The following is a 16,339-nucleotide window of genomic DNA, read 5'->3' as shown; positions in this document are numbered from 1 at the left end:
CCCTGAATTGTATGGCGCGGATGAATACAGATCTTTAGGCGAGGTCATTTCCAATTCCATCAAAAGAAAAGGACAAGTCAATCTTTTTGGCAAGAAATAGGGATCTTTTGGAGAATAATTTAATCATTAAATTCAATATAGGTGAGCTATATGGACATTAAATGCGTAATATTTCTTCAACGGTTCCGCACTATGTGGCGCGGAGGAGCCGAAGCACACAGTTCATGTCCATGCATCGTAGCACATCTGATTGTACATACTGATCTACGACTCCGGATTTTTACGTGAAATAACTCCGATTTTTTGACGATTATAACCAACGAACGAAGGGAAAATACACAAAGCTGTTAAGATATATCAATGTTCAATGATGTCAGATGAAGACGGTTTCATTCGGAAGCCATCACCATCAGAAGCAGGTGAGATTTTGACCGCTGTTTCAACAGTATTTTGCCGCGTTTGCAAGAACCGTCGTTTTGTTTTCCTTGTTGAAACATGAATTTATTGAAATTTATCCATGCTTTCTTCGCAGAATTATACTTCTTGGTGGTGAAATTCCTGGCAGCTGGTCCATGTAGGGCAACAGCAGAGGTAATTATTGTTCCTTTGAATCCATTTTTATGGTCAAATTTGATCCATGGCTTAAACGTTTTTGCATTTTTTCATGCAGGTCCTGAAGCAAGAAATCGAGAAACACGGGGTGAGTACAGCGCACATGTTGACGTGTTTCAAAATATGCGCTTTTCGCGCAACTTTTTGCCGATTTTCATCGCATTTTCTACCAGCTTGCTTTTAATTTTAGTTTTAAATATGCAAATCGTTAGATTATGAGTTGTTTTATGTCTTTGTTTAAATTTTTCTTTGTGATATTCTGATTTTTCTCGTTTTTAGCTTTTTCCAACTCGATTGGATTGGTTAGGAAATGAACATCGAAAGAGCTTCGAAAACTTGGTGAGACACGCGTTAAAACTTTTTATACTCTCGTCAAACAAAATTTTAACTGAAATAAACATTAAAATTAAAAAATATGTCTTAATGGGCCGAGATAGTGTTAATTGTAAATACAATTTATTTCATGTCACCTAAAAATGAAATTGTTGCTTTTTCTTGCCACAAAAACAGCAAAAACCGTCAAAAATATGCTGTTTTCAATGCCCAGCTAACAGTCGAGACATTTGCATAATGGTAAATGACTTGCCATCCGTCGACGTCACGTTTCAGTGCTTGGCGCATCAACCAATGAAAAGGCAGCACGCTCGTGATAGCATATTACAGGTTAAAAGGTCAAGTCTATTTATATCGCGATATATGATTGGTTAGCGGATGCAGTCACCGACATCTACCTTATGAATATTTATTCATTTTAACTGCACGCTGCATGCAAATGCTAGAGAATAGTACATGTACAGTGTACATTTTATATGCACATAGCGTACGTGAGCAGTGTGAATACATTGTACATGTACATTGTACCATGGAGAAATGATTGTACATGTACAGATCTGTACACGATGTACAAATGTACATGTACATAACATGTACTGTATTATTATCATGGAGAAATTTCTCCATGATTATATTCATATGCATAGTGACCGTTTTAGCCGGTTTTCGGCTAACTTTGACAGATTTTTTGTTAAAAAACGAGTTTGACAGAAAATTTGTCAGAATGGATTTTTGTGGCAGATTTCTGGCAGAATTTTGCAAAAATGGTTATTTGACAGAAAAACATAGCAAGTTTGAAACAAAATGGTTCATTTGTTTTTAAAAAGCGTCAATCTTTTCAAACAAACCCTTGCAAAATGGGACAGGTTGCCTGGTTTAGGCGCTGAGGTTCACTGGAGCGAGACCATCGTCGTGACGTATCTGCATTTTGCCTAGAATTTACACAGTTTCATAACAATTTTAATTTGTCCATAGAGTAATTTATAATGTAATTTGAACCTTAATTAAGGCAATATTACAACATCTGCATGTGATTTGAAGTGTTTATAGTGTATTTCGAGTAATTCTGGGCCTTGGCAGAATTTTGATAAATCTGACAGATTTTTGAAGTGCATTTAGCAGAATTTGGCCATGACCTTACGGTCACCCTGTTCATATGTACATGTACATGTACAGTATTTACAAACGGACTCATGTCATGTGCATGGTTCAAGTAGCCCAGAATTTTGGAGGGAATGTCATTTTGACAGCCAAAAATAAACGGCAGTGACAAATTGTTTGGGTTTTTTTTTTATAAAAGATTATTTTATAAATTCAGATTATTTTATAAATAATGATATTTTGAGCAAAAATGTTGCAACGTGATGCCACTTTTTTCTTCATATCGATATCATCTCACTTCTCAGTCATTGCAAAAATGATGATAAGAGATTTATTTCCCAATTTTTCTCAACTCTCCAAAGACTTTGTACACAATAGCAGAAGTAGCGTCAGCTAGGTTGCAACATTTTTAGGATATTTTTACAATTGAATCATGTGAATGTATCCTCGATCCTAAATAATCTGCGCAGGAAACGCTTTGCATGCGCGCACGTTGCCAAACGCAAATTAAAGATGACTGTGCAGGATTGCGTAGTTTTAAAGGGGCTGAGGATACATGTATCATCACATCAGATCCTTTAAAACTACGCGGTCCTATTTCTACGCACTCGCCTTTATTTTTAGTTTTCCTTTGACAACGCGTGCGTGTTGCAAAGCGTTATCTGCGCAGATTGTGGATCGAGGATATATAGCTTTATAGGCCTGTATTATTTTAATGCTGTTTATTTTCTGAATTTGCTTTTCTTATGATACAACAGACAAATTCCAACCAGCACATAAACAATGACCACCTACTGCAGATATGTGAACGGATCGGACCACTCCTCGACAAGGATGTAAAGCCTAGCGTTTGCGGTGTTCGCTCATTACTTGGTGTAGGCACACAGTCACTCCTACGAACTGCAAAAGGTAAGTTTCAATATTTATTGCCCATTCTTTTATTTTAACAAGAAGGAAATGTTGATAAAAATATAAAAATTCAAACGACACAAGGAATTCATACCAAGTAATTTGTATAAAATAACTCGAGTCTGTAACTGTTTTTATTTAAGTAAACAATATTCTTTTTTAACTATTTTACTTGAAGTATTGAAGTTATGAACTTGTTCTTTATTTGTTTTTTGGGTTTTTTTTAATTGTAAGGCGTATTATTTTTTTTCTTCAGACGTTAAGCCAACAGAATGGGCCCCTTCGGTGTTTGCTGCTACGATCCATCAAAGGCCTCTCTTACCACCACCAAAGCAGACGAAAAACCCCAATACATGTAAGTATTTTGCCTACAATCATCCTAATTTGTTTAATTTACCAAGAAGTGTGCACCGTCAACCTGAATTTGATAAAATTTTGCAGCATCACTCTGTTTTTATTTGTCCTAGCCCACACTAATTGTTTCTGTTGGTTCCTTACTGGCGAGTAAGACTTTCCACATGTTGTGTATATAGATTATAAATATTTTTTTTTTTTACATATTATTTGACCCATAATTACCCCCTCCCTACCCAAAAAAGAGGTGCTTATACATGTAAGAACATTTCCTTTCTTGTCAGTTCATGTGTTACGTGGACGACTTCGTACTGGCGTGGCACGAAGGAACCATTTATTTCCCACCTCACAATACCTCAAAACGGCTGTCCACCTACGTACCCTTGGCCATTTGTCGTCTGTCTACTGTGTTGCTTTTGATCGTAGAGGCACACGGATCTTTACAGTAAGTTTTGAGTCTTCAGTTGTTTTTATTAAATTTCTTTGGCAATATAGTTCTTTCAATTTTATGAGTCACTGAAGAGGAAAGTTTTGGGCAAAAAAGCAGAAAGTTACAATTAAACCCACCGAATGAAAATCCAAATGTTTCAGAAATGTCAAAGTACTATTTCTCGGTCAGTGTTTTCAATTAAAGAGCTTCAGTGATTTTGTTGTAATTCTTTAACTAAAATGTGTTTTGCTGTTCAGGGTGCAGATGATCATCTTGTTAAGATCTGGAGTGCCCTTGATGGCCGCCTTCTTGGAACCTTACGTGGCCATGGCTCCGAGATTGTTGACATGCATCTCAACTATGAGAGCACCTTGATTGCAGCAGCAAGCATTGATAAGGTGATTCGAGTGTGGAACATGCAGTCATTGGCACCGGTGGCTGTATTGACTGGACACACGGCTATGATCACTTCATTAGAGGTAAATCAGTTTTTAGTTTTATATATTTTATGATAGTTGAGTTACTGGACTTTAACTGAATGCCAGCGGTTCGAATCCAAACTTTAAAATACTTTTTTTTCCACAGTGCTGATAGTTGATTTAAATGTTTAAAAAGTTATATTATTTCCAAGCCTATTTATTAGTTGCCAATTTTTTTTCAAATTTGGTGCAGTTTTCACCGTACAACCGTGGTCACAATCGATACATGGCAACAACTGGCTCTGATGGAACTGTGTGTATTTGGACGTGGAATGTAAACACTCAAGTCTTCAAGTAAGTCCGTAACTTTAAGACTTTTGTGGTCGATAAATACATTCCTTTTTCATTTCTAAAATTATCTCATGTAATTCAAAGGCCTCATAAATACACAAAATTGCATCCACTTGCAAATATTCTGTTTGTCTCTTTGTGAAAATTAATATCCACAATTAATTTCTAAAGTAATGAATTTTTTGTCTGATAATTTTCAGTCACAGACCAACCCGATTTCAGGAGAGATCCAGAGCAGGAAGCCAAATGCTGTGCCTCTCGTTCAGCCCAGGTTTGTTCATTTGTTTAAATCCTCGTTACATTTTGGCCCTGTATTGTCTATCTGCAATGTGGTTTGGAATTTAACATACAAATTACACAGATAGATCAGGTAACAATTTTCATAAAAAAATTGTCATTTTTTTGACATTTAATTTACAGGTGGTGCATTCCTGGCTGCCGGTAGTTCAGATGCCACCATTAGGATGTACATGTTTGGCAGTAATGGACCTGAGAAACAGTGTGAATTAGAAGCCCACACAGTAAGTAGGAATTCATTGTTTAACCAAAGTATTTTTAAAATATGTAAAATGGTATGTTTAAATAAAAAAATGACCTTTCACCTTTTCTGTTAAAGGATCGTGTGGACAGCATTGACTTTTGTCATTCCAGCGAGCGTTTTGTCAGTGGCAGTAAGGATGGCACAGCTCGTATCTGGAGATACGAACGTCAGGAATGGAGGAGTATCCTACTCAACATGGACGTCCGTATTCCTGGGTAAGTTGTTTAAAAGATGCTCAGATGGTTTAAGTTGAGCTTACTTTTTAACCCAAACTCCTCTACTTTACTTGAAACAGCTGCACATTCTTTGCAGTTCAACGGGCATCAAGCTCAATGGCTTGACATTCCTCTATCCAGAAAAATCCTTCAAACAACCAGGTGGATTATGAAGGATATTAAAAGTTGATAAAATAATTACTTTTTATCGACTTTTTTTTCATGATCAGAGCGAAGACACCAGGGATCGATGATTCCAATAAGATAATGAAACACAGAGTGACGATGGTTGGTTGGGATCTTGACGATCGGAGAGTTGTGACTGCAGTCAATGATCATTCCTTGAGAGTATGGGACTCAAGAACCGGGAAACTCCTCCAAGAACTCTACGTAAGTTCTTTAATCTATCCACCTTCTGATCACTATTAAAGGGCCCATGACATGAATTTTATTTGGGAATATATTTTATGCAACTTTCTATTCCTCTTAAATGTATGAAAACAATTTGACATCCTTTTTTGGTTAGTTTTATTGAAAAATGCAGTTTTGTTACATTTAAATTTTTGTTGTGATGTCATTTCAGGAAGACACTATTCAGTTGTGAACCCGAAATTTGCTCACTGAAAACATTTGTGAGAAAACTTTGCTCACCGGCTTACTGTCACATACGGAAGCAACAACAAATCACCAAAGAAAAGAAAATTTACGTCAGCAAAATATCCAAACTTTCTGGCAATGTTTGGAGCAGATATAGCTGTAACATTGAGGTTTCTGCCTGAAATGACATCACACTTTTGCTCATGAATATGGATATTTTCATTAGCATAAAAACCAAAAAGGCACCAAATTTAAAATCCCCTTAGAAGTGGAAAATTGAAAATAAGGTTAAATGGGACACAAAGATGCATTTTCATGAATTGTATTTAAAAGAATTGCATTACAAAGGCCCTTTAAGCTTCTTAAAATTCAGTACGCTATACGTTTACTTAATTGCTGTGTTTGCAGACTAATCATAAAGTTCCCAGATTTGTTTTTAATATTTTCAGATTTTTTTTTAGTTTGGGAAACATTCCCAAATCAAATTGATTAAATATGGCTGTGTTAATATTTTTATGTTTTTCTCTGGTTTTAAAAAACACACCAAATGTAGGCAAACCTTCAACCATCAATTCCTTTCCCATTTACTCAAAGTGATGTACACCCTCTCCCAAGATTTATCCGTAATATTGCTCCACACAGTCCCACACAGATGAAGTCTTTGTCTTAGAGGGCCATCCAACAGATACAAGGATCTTTCTGAGTGCTGGTCATGACGGTCTCATCATCTTGTGGGATTTGGACACCGGTTCCAAGATCTACAGCTACTACAATAATGTAAGCTGAATTGAAAGATACAGTTATAAGAGACGATGTGATGGCATTTGATTGATTCCGTCTTTTTCTACATCAATGATAATTTACCAGTTGATCCATTGTTATTTCTAACCTTGATCGCCTATTATCACAGCTTTTAAACCTAATCTTGACACATTATTCTCATCATTTGATAACTATTTTTTTGCCTCAAAGAATAGCAAGATTTGAAGAAAGCCTCGCGATTCTTCCACATTTTAACCATCTCTGTCATCTTGTTTTCCTCTAGATTGAAGGTCAAGGTCATGGTGCTATGTTTGACTGCAAGTTCTCTCATAACGGCCAGTACATTGCAGCTACAGACTCACATGGACACTTGTTAATACTTGGCTGGGGTTCAAGTGAAAGATACTCAAAGGTTAGCTTACATCTTGCATATTTCTTGCTTCTTGCATGTAGGCATTAATCAACCAAATGTGATTGGTGTTCATCTGTCAAAAGTGCACAACAGTTCTCCTTGTTAAAGAAATGTTTTTTTGACATTTTCCTTTTCTTCAGGTGCCTGTTGAACAATTCTTCCATACTGACTACCGCCCACTCATGAGAGATGCCAACAACTATGTCTTAGATGAGCAAACCCAACAAGCCCCTCACCTTATGCCCCCTCCTTTCCTGGTAGACATGGATGGCAACCCTCACCCCATCCAATACCAGAAACTGGTACCCGGCAGAGAGAATTGTACATCCAGTGCCTTGGTCCCTCAGATTGGTGTAGCTCCAAATGGTACGATCCCACTTCTGACACCAAAAAGATTTCCAAAGAGTTTTGAAAATGTTAAATAGTTCATTTCAGACCTCAAAACTGTTTGTTGTTTTGTCTTATATAGTTACCTCAATGTAATTTCAGAAATGACTTCATTGATGCTCAATTGACATTTTGTCAAATTTTTAGGAGAAAACGAAGTCATAAGTCAGCCACTAAGGGCAGAGCCTGTGAGACAACAGGGACCCCCTGCTGAGGAAGCAGCTGCCTTAAATGAGTCACACGAAGCATCCAGCATTCTAGATGAGATGATAGAACAGATGCAGCGAGAACAGGATGAACAGCAAGGAGTAGTCAGTGCTGCTGTTGCAATGCCTCCACCTGCAGGTGTTCCGGTAACCAGACCAACCACACCCAGTAGAGGTAAACAGAAATTTGTTAATTTGATTATCTTCCATGCTGACCTTCAATGTTTATGTAGGCTATGGATAATAATTTGGTTAACTGGAACAAATGATCTTAATGCTTAATGTCACTGAGCTAGACACTCGACAGCAACTGCTGCCAAAGTTCACTTGATTTTTTGGGATCTTTGTGCCTTTGAGAAAGATCTTGCGGGGTCCCACTGTTAGGGTCTTACACTTGTATTACAATTGTTTATACTTTCAGGTGGCCCAAATGGACCCCTAAGCCCCTCGGCAGTCTCCCCTAGAGGTGTGCGGCTTAGTGGCGAGATAGAAGGCGTACGTCAAGCTACAGGCAATGTTCCTATCAGCCAGCAGGCATCACAAGCTGATCTGTTGGCTTGGAGTGAGCGAGTAGTGGTTCCGGAGCTCCCTCCAAACATCTTAAGGTAAGGGTATTGTTCGGGGGATTTATGGACGATAAAATCCTCTCTTTCAAACAGATTTTGACTCCTTCTTATGCATGTAGTTTTAGTTTTTTAAATAATGGATTTTTTTCTCTGTAGAAATCAAGAAAAAAGGCGACGGTGGTTATTAGAAGAGGAGCAAGCTCATTTTAAGGTGGAAAAGAAGAGGAAGCCATCCGTTGCATTCCTTCAAAGGGTAAGAAGATGTTAGAAATAATACTTTCTCCCATGTCTTTATGATGATGTTGGTGAAGACTTGTTACCAATATGGTCATCTTTTTATCACTGATAAGACAAAATCAAAACTTTTGTGTTGACAAGGGTGTGACAATTACAATTATTAAGTAGACGGAATACAATTATTAAAAGCATATTCTCTGGTGTACTGTGATAACTAGAAATTGTTCCTCTGGCAGGAGGATTCCAGTGATTCCCTCGATCGACTCAGAAAGAGAAAGAAAGCCAACACTCATGGCTATGGTACTCGGTCCAGCCGTGAGGCACTGAGAAGGGAACGTAGGGAGCAACGGGAGAGAGAACAGAGAGAGCAAGACCAAGAAGCCATCAATACTGATGATGAGGTATGACTGCAAAACTGCAAGACAACTGAACTGGTCACAAAGTGGAGTGAATTCGTTTTGAGAAGCCTAATCAGTGTTTTAATATTGTTCTTTCTCAGGTCCAGAGATGAGAAGATGGGGTACTAGCTTGAGAAAAAAAAACCTTTACAACACTTTGTCGGGGACAACTCCCACAGATTTTTAGGAAGATTGCCCAATTGATATTGTGGCCTCAGCACTAATCAATCAATCAGAAGCTAACAGGTGGATGTTTAGTCTAGATCCACCTGCCAAAGTTGACCTTGCCCATTCTCTTTCTTTAACTATTAATTCATCTTCATCTACAGGGAGATGAGACCTTAGTAATGAGTGGAGGAGAAACAACTGAAGATGAGGTGGAATGGAATAGTAGCAGTGAAGGAGGAAGTGAAACAAGCGAGTATTCTGATTGGACGGCAGATGTAGGAATTAATCTGGAACCACCCAAGAGAAGTCAGAGGCAAATAACTCGTCGAAGATTTTACAGCGGCTCAGACGAAGAAGAAGAACCAGAGTCATCATCACCGGCAAAAACGAATAGGAAAGAATCGAAAGCAAGAAAGAAGAAGGTCAGTGGATCAATTTATTGACACATTAAGTCTTATTTACCCTGAGGAGTAGGGGGATCAGTGCAACCAATCTTTCTGAAAGAATCAAATGAGGTCTTCTCATTGCCTCAGCATATCTCACAAATTCTTCATTGGACTGTTTTTTGTCGTCTTCTGTTTTTACTCCAGCCCCCAGCCACTGTCATTGAGGATCAAGAGTTAATCAAAGAACTGCCAGAAGAAATGAAACCTCCTTGTTGGATAACAGACTCCTCCCCTCGCCGATGTCCATACATTCCTCAGATGGGTGATGAGGTGGTTTACTTACGTCAAGGTCATGAGTGTTACTTTGAAGCAGTCAAGAGGTTAAAACTCTATAAGATTGAGCTGAAGAAACAACCATGGTATAAAAGAAAGTTGAGGGTGAGTTTAAGACTTTCGCTGTAAAGTTTACATATCATTTATCTGCCTTTCTGATTGTTATTTTTCCCTGAACACACATGACCCACAATGGCCCTACTACCCTGGAAATGTTTTATTATCTGAATTTCATGTTTCATTTCTACAGGAGCAAGAATTGGTGAAAGTTGTGGGCATCAAATACCAAGTAGGACCACCAACTCTATGTGGCCTCAAACTTGCCTTCATTGATCCTGAAACACGCAAACAGACGGGATCTAGCTTCTCAATCAAGTAAGTTGTGACAAAATGTGAAAGTTATGCTCTGTATTTTTTAACACAGGCCTCGTGATAGTGAGGACACATGATAGTTTGATGATAAATTTTGTTCGCCTTTCCCCCTTTAATGTTTCAGGTACCATGACATGTCAGACGTCATAGACTTCTTAGTTCTACGCCAGCATTACGACATCTCAAAAGCACGGAACTGGAAAGCAGGGGACCGGTTTCGATCTATGATAGACGATGCATGGTGGCTGGGTACCATTGTTGATCAGCAGCCTTTCCAAGCTGAAAGTCCAGACAGCTTCTTTCAGTGTTACAACGTTGCGTAAGTATTATCCTCTAAATTTATTGCTTCAAAGGCAAAATTGTTCTCATTCATCACATATTGACTGTGAAGAAATTGGTGCACTTGAATTTGTCAGTGTATGTGGACAAAGCAACTGGTGACTGTGGTTGGAGGTAAACCTTGTGCCACCTGATTATGTAATTTACAATTTTAAATCATAATTCCTCACAAGAGTAAAACTTATCACACATACCAGTGTTACAGACTAATACAATTTCTTTCCTATGTTCATTTATCTAAAGTTGGGACAATGGAGAGACAGAAAAGATGAGTCCGTGGGACCTGGAACCTATCGATGAAGATAGTAAGTCTTATCCATGTTAATAATTAATTTAATGAAGAAATTAACCGGAGCAGGATTTGAACCCACTCCCTTTGGGACACAGTGTGTGTATTCTGTGCACTGACAAACATTTGTTGTTGCATGCTATCACAGACTTACCAGACGTAACAGGCGGCAGTGTTCCTGTCACTCAAGATGAAGCTCTGCAAGCTCTGTACACCTCTGACTGCGCTGAGTGGGGTGAACGTGATCCAACAGCTGAATGTGAACGCATCATTGCCTGTATTGATCAAGTCATGGGATTACGCATAGCTCGGCCATTTAACACTATGGTAGACCTGAATGTCTACCCATTCTATGCCCAAGTGGTGTCTTATCCGACAGACTTAGCTAAGATCAAGACACGGTTAGAACTGCGCTTTTACCGTCGGCTGTCTGCTTTGATGTGGGAGGTGCGACTGATGGAACAGAATGCAATACTCTTCAATGAGAAGGATAGTAAGATTGTCAAATGTGCTGAACTCATCACTAAACTCCTACTTGATGTTATCAGGTAAGATATTATCACATAGCATGGTTAAAACACTACTTATACTTCTATCCTCACTGTTGTGTGGGGATGGTCAATCCCTTGTAAATTCTCACATGGTCAATCCCTTGTAAATTTTCCTGGACGTGATAGGGCCAGTGTACTGTTCTCCGTCTGATTGACTGACTGAGTCACTGAGCAATGTAATGTCCTTGCCCAAGGCACTCCGTGAAGTTAAAATACACAAGCCAAAAGGCTGACTCTTGCCTGCTGTCAGACTTTCGGGTTCAGCTTGACGGTCAAACCTAGTCTTACTTTGTCTTGAACAATGAGAATTTTTTTGTTTGTTTTCAGGAACCCTAAGTGTACAGATGCCTTGGCTGTGTGCCGCAAAATCACAGGTGCCATGGATCCAGACGAAGCGGTCAAGATTGAGGATTCATCGTCGAATGAAGATGATGATAGACCATCAACGAGCAGAAAGAGATCAGCAGTAAGTAAAACAATCATGAAGGCATTCATTTGACTCAAACATTGATGCATTTTCATCATCCTCTCAGACAATTATTACAATAATGATATCCATCGAAATTTCTAAGGAACAACAGATTAATGCTATACTTATTGTACTTTTCATTCATAAAGCAGGATTTTGGTTCGCCTCCAGCCAAGAGGAGTCGTAGTCATGCTTGCTACAACACTAAAGCCTGGATCGGACAATGCAAAGAGCTTATGCAGATGCTATGGAACTGTCAAGACTCGGAACCATTCAAATACCCTGTGGATGACATGATGTACCCGGTAGGAAGCATCATTTCATTCGTTGTCCCTACCCACCCACCCCCTCCATTTCCATCAAAATACATTGAAGGATTTCACTGGCTTAAGGATGGTAGAGCCAATCAGAACATGCCCTGCAAGTTACGTTAATTAAACTGGAACAGGGGATATCTTAAGTAGAAAGTTCTGTTGAAATGATATCTGATGTCTTTTTTCTTAATCCTTAGGACTATCGGACCATCATTGACACACCGATGGATCTAAACATTGTCCGTGAGCAGCTGGATGGAATGACTTATCAAGATCCTATGGAGTTCTGTAAAGATGTCCGTCTGATCTTTACTAATTCAAAGAGTTACACTCCAAACAAGAAATCCAAAGTAAGTATCACTTATGAAATCATAAGTCATAAGCTTCATCTTTTTAAAGTGAGAAGCCGTATCCTTGTCCAATCTTTCACAGCAGCAATACTAAATACAAATATTTCAAAAATTCTGTTGTACTTTGTTGAACAGGGAAGTTACAAAAGCCTTAAGATATTACTGTTGGATGCTGTAGCATTTAGTAGTATTGGGTCTTTGCTGTAATTTGATTCTGTTGGAAACTGTTTATATCATTCACATTTTCAAAAACTCAAAGTCATTACTTTGTTCACAGATCTACTCTATGACCCTCCGCTTATCCGCTCTTTTTGAGGAGCACTTCCGGCCAATCCTGGGTGACTACAAAGCAGCACTTAAATATGAGAAGCAAGTCAGATCTGGCCTCAAAAGGTACCTAAATACAAGAGTTTGTTCCAATGTTGTGACTTACAGAGTAAAGATTAAGGACTCCTGTTGACTTCTTGTCAAAGTAAACCAATGCTGCAGACGACATTCATGTGTGGTACTTTGATATTAGCATATAGTTCTCTCTTGAGCATTGAATGACTTAAGGTTTTTTCCATCAAGAATTTCACTAGAGCTTCTTTAGACATTGTCTGCAGCTGAATAAATGCTGTGCCCTGAAGTCAGGCTTCTTTGGAAACAAGAGCTTGGAATGATTCTCACAGCCCATCCTCTTTAATACAGGAAAAGAAGCCACACCCACTTTGAAGACGCCTCCCCATCAAGCAAAGCCAGGAGCACCTCAGTAGATGCCTCATCCCACAGTGAAGATGAGGACAGGCCAGGGCCATCTTCAAGGGCAGGGCCTTCAAGGGCGGGGTCTTCAAGGGCAGGGTCATCCCGCCCAAGTTCATCAAGGACCAACATCAGGGACGTAGCTTCATCTAGCAACAGACCAAGTACTTCACGACAAACAAGCTTGTCCTACACCAAAGAGTCCAACCAGATCAGTACAAAAACTGCGAAGAACATTCCTTCCAAGAGTAAAAATTCAGGTAAAAAATCAAGTCCAATACGTCATCATTGATCAAGACTAAACGACATTTGTGTACTTATTTGTAAATGTTTATTATTTATTTAACATTTTTGTTTACTTCACAGGGAATTCGACAGCATTCTCAAAGACAATAGCAGAGAGAGTCAAGCGCCAGACAGCATCCAGAAAATTGGGACAAGAAGATGATGATGACAGTGATGATGACAACGAGAGTGACAAGGATGAAGAAGAAGACGAGGAGGAGAATGAGGACACAGATGTGGAGCAGGAAGATGAGCAGGAAGACGAAGGGGAAGAAGATGAAGGAGATGAAGACGATGAGGAAGACGATGAAGACGAAGATGAAGATGGCAAAAACCTCAGACCAAGAAGGAATGGACTTAGGAGAAGAGTGTCCGCAAGAAACACAGGTATCATTATTAATCACCAACCACATGCTTCAGTAAAAACTAATTATGAAGAAGCAATAACGCAGACAGGTTCCAGACCCAGGATTACTAGCTGTTTTTTTTTTTTAATTTGCTCTGAATTACATTAGTGCAGGTGAACAGAAAATGTCCTTTCCAGTGGCTTCAAGTGCAAAGAATCTATCATCTGAATAGTAGTTTGTGTTAAACTTTTATCGCAACTTCATCGGCATCATAGTTTCATTATTTTTGTTTGTTTGTTTGGATTTTTACAGCTTCCAAACTCAGCAATGGTCATGTGAAGAGATATGCAACAAGGCAAAATACTGTCCAGAGAAATAATGATGAGGACGATGATGATGAAAACTCAAATAGTGAAGAAAGTGAGAACAATTCAGAATCTGGAAGCAACTCGTCAGGATCTTGTTCGGGGTCAAACTCAGAAAACAGCTCTGATGAGCAATCTCACGATAGTGACACAGAACACTACATGTCAGAGGACAATGAGAACCACAGCACACGCTCAAATAGATCTCAGGCTCGGTCAACATCCAAGAGAAAAAGCAGGAAGACAAGCCCAGAGGCAACGCGAAGGTCACAACGAACTTTGGCACGACCCAGACGAAGGTTGGACTCAAGTGATTGTGAGTCAGAGTTTGTGTCGGCTGCACAGAAGCCTAAGACACGGAACCAGGGCAAACAGACAGTGATTTATCGAGACTTGGATGAGGAAAGTGAGAATCAGTCGTATGACAGTGAGGACATGAATGGAGTTGAGGATGTTGAGGATGTCGTCACGACGGTATCGAGTAGAGGCAGAGTTCGGAGAATGACACAGAGGGCACGAGCTAATATCATGGGAGAATAGTGCCTTGGACATGAACCTTTCAATCTACAGGGTTATTGAAAAGCCTGCAACTGACATTGGACTTGCTGGATGAAAGAAAGACAGTCAAGCTACCATGGATGATTCAAGTGATTTTTGCTTCTTCTTTTCTTTCATATTGGGACCATTTTCATACTTTTTAATTCAACAAGTTTTGTGTTTTGCAATTCAGTATCCAACACTTCACTTGGTACCACATTGGGTAACTAAGCTACTGAGTGTTGGGACACATATAAACAATGTGTGATCTTTTTTATGTTCAGATCAGAACCAGTTGATTTTGAATCTTTTGTTCTGTTGGTTTGTTAAGTTGGTTTGCTTTTTAGTTTCATTTTACATCTTCAGGATTCTGATTGTGAAAACAATGTCCCTACTTATCTCATTGTTCATGAAAATTAATAATTATGATCTTCAAACCCAATTAAACAACCATTTGTTTATCAGAGTTTTACAGCTTTTAAGCTCAGTTTTCTGTTCGTTTTAAAATGTATAAACCATGTTACCCGACTGCACCTAATGATTTCCATTGGCCAATATTTACACCCTGTAATGCATTATTATTACAGAATATGGTCCAGTGATTCAAATGTCATCTCGGCCAAGTTTTTTTTTTTTTGGGGGGGGGGTCTTTTTTATTCATAAGGGCATTGGAAAACAGTACATGTTGGCAAATTAACTACATTTATAAGCAAAAAAAGTAGTGTCAATTTCCCTGTAAAAGTGTGAAATTGATTTATTTAAAAATTATACTTGTACATGTATATTTATATGCATAACAGGGTTAAATGGCCTAGGCCAAAAAAATACTTCTGCTTCCGATTACCCTACCTACCCTATTTTGACAGAGCCTATCCTAATTTTATTTTGGGAAAAATGAAGAAAAAGCCCCGAAATCATCAATTAATACCTTACATCCTTGACTACACGCAGACACCTCCATATGATTGTACACACAAAATATTTGCCAAAATCAAAATTCCCTACCTACCTACCTACCCTATTTTTATTTGCTGTACATGTAATGGGAAGCAGAACCATTTTTTTGGCCCTATTCAAACGATTTGTTGCATCAATGCACACGTTATTGTTCTAGCACTTTGTTATTTTTTAAGCACCGTTTCTTAAAACTTTTCCCACTCCGTTCTAACTAAAGTTGCTTCAAATGTTACTTCTCTTCTCAATAGAAGACACACTCATCAATGGTTTTCAAGAAAAGCAGAAACAGTGAGTTTTCCCTGATCAATTGAACAAGGTGAGAACTTAAAAGAATCGGACGAATACATGTGTCATTTTATTTCAATGCAAGTCGAAGTACTCTATACATTGTTGCCCAATTAAACTTTTTGTTACATTGTTAAAGCTAAATATTTCCTGCGGTGTTTCCGTTTTATTTTATGGTTATCATAGGATTTGTTGGCGAAAGTTGCAGGTGGATACGCGCAGTGTTTTGTGTCACTGAAATCATAAGGCGTTCGGGGGGGGGGGGATCACTTAAACCTACACTTATTGAGTGGTCGGGCACAACCCGGTCACTGTTTAGAATTGTTCTGACAATTTTTTCTTTTTGTCCGGACAATAATTCTCCACGGGTTTTCTCCTAAACGGTTTATGGTATGAACTTGTAACTTTCAATATCGACACT

The 16,339-nt window shown here is 38.7% G+C and overlaps 1 protein-coding gene across 2 annotated transcripts; it reads left to right on the top strand.

Moving 5' to 3' along the window:
• The first annotated feature begins 212 nt into the window (after positions 1–212).
• Positions 213–16,064, top strand: LOC119745602 (bromodomain and WD repeat-containing protein 3-like). Of its 2 annotated transcripts, none has more exons than XM_038222082.1 (33): positions 213–419; positions 533–591; positions 671–700; positions 892–951; positions 2,805–2,955; positions 3,212–3,310; positions 3,594–3,754; positions 3,997–4,218; positions 4,412–4,512; positions 4,710–4,780; positions 4,930–5,030; positions 5,126–5,265; positions 5,496–5,655; positions 6,505–6,639; positions 6,908–7,036; positions 7,177–7,402; positions 7,571–7,804; positions 8,051–8,234; positions 8,352–8,448; positions 8,669–8,833; positions 9,160–9,420; positions 9,589–9,822; positions 9,968–10,092; positions 10,214–10,408; positions 10,672–10,733; positions 10,866–11,265; positions 11,596–11,734; positions 11,890–12,042; positions 12,249–12,401; positions 12,679–12,794; positions 13,092–13,402; positions 13,509–13,814; positions 14,087–16,064. In XM_038222082.1, the coding sequence occupies exons 1-33, from the start codon at positions 368–370 to the stop codon at positions 14,677–14,679; spliced, it is 5,625 nt and encodes a 1,874-aa protein (XP_038078010.1). In that variant the 5' UTR covers positions 213–367; the 3' UTR covers positions 14,680–16,064. The 2 variants fall into 2 exon arrangements, with proteins under 2 accessions (XP_038078010.1, XP_038078008.1); XM_038222080.1 differs by having other exon boundaries at positions 11,887–12,042.
• The last annotated feature ends 275 nt before the right edge of the window (positions 16,065–16,339 follow it).

This window comes from Patiria miniata, unplaced genomic scaffold (assembly GCF_015706575.1).
Source record: "Patiria miniata isolate m_02_andy unplaced genomic scaffold, ASM1570657v1 HiC_scaffold_7, whole genome shotgun sequence".
NCBI lineage: Eukaryota > Metazoa > Echinodermata > Asteroidea > Valvatida > Asterinidae > Patiria > Patiria miniata.
Note: the sequence above shows the minus strand (reverse complement) of the source record. Positions and strands in the feature narration are given on the sequence as shown.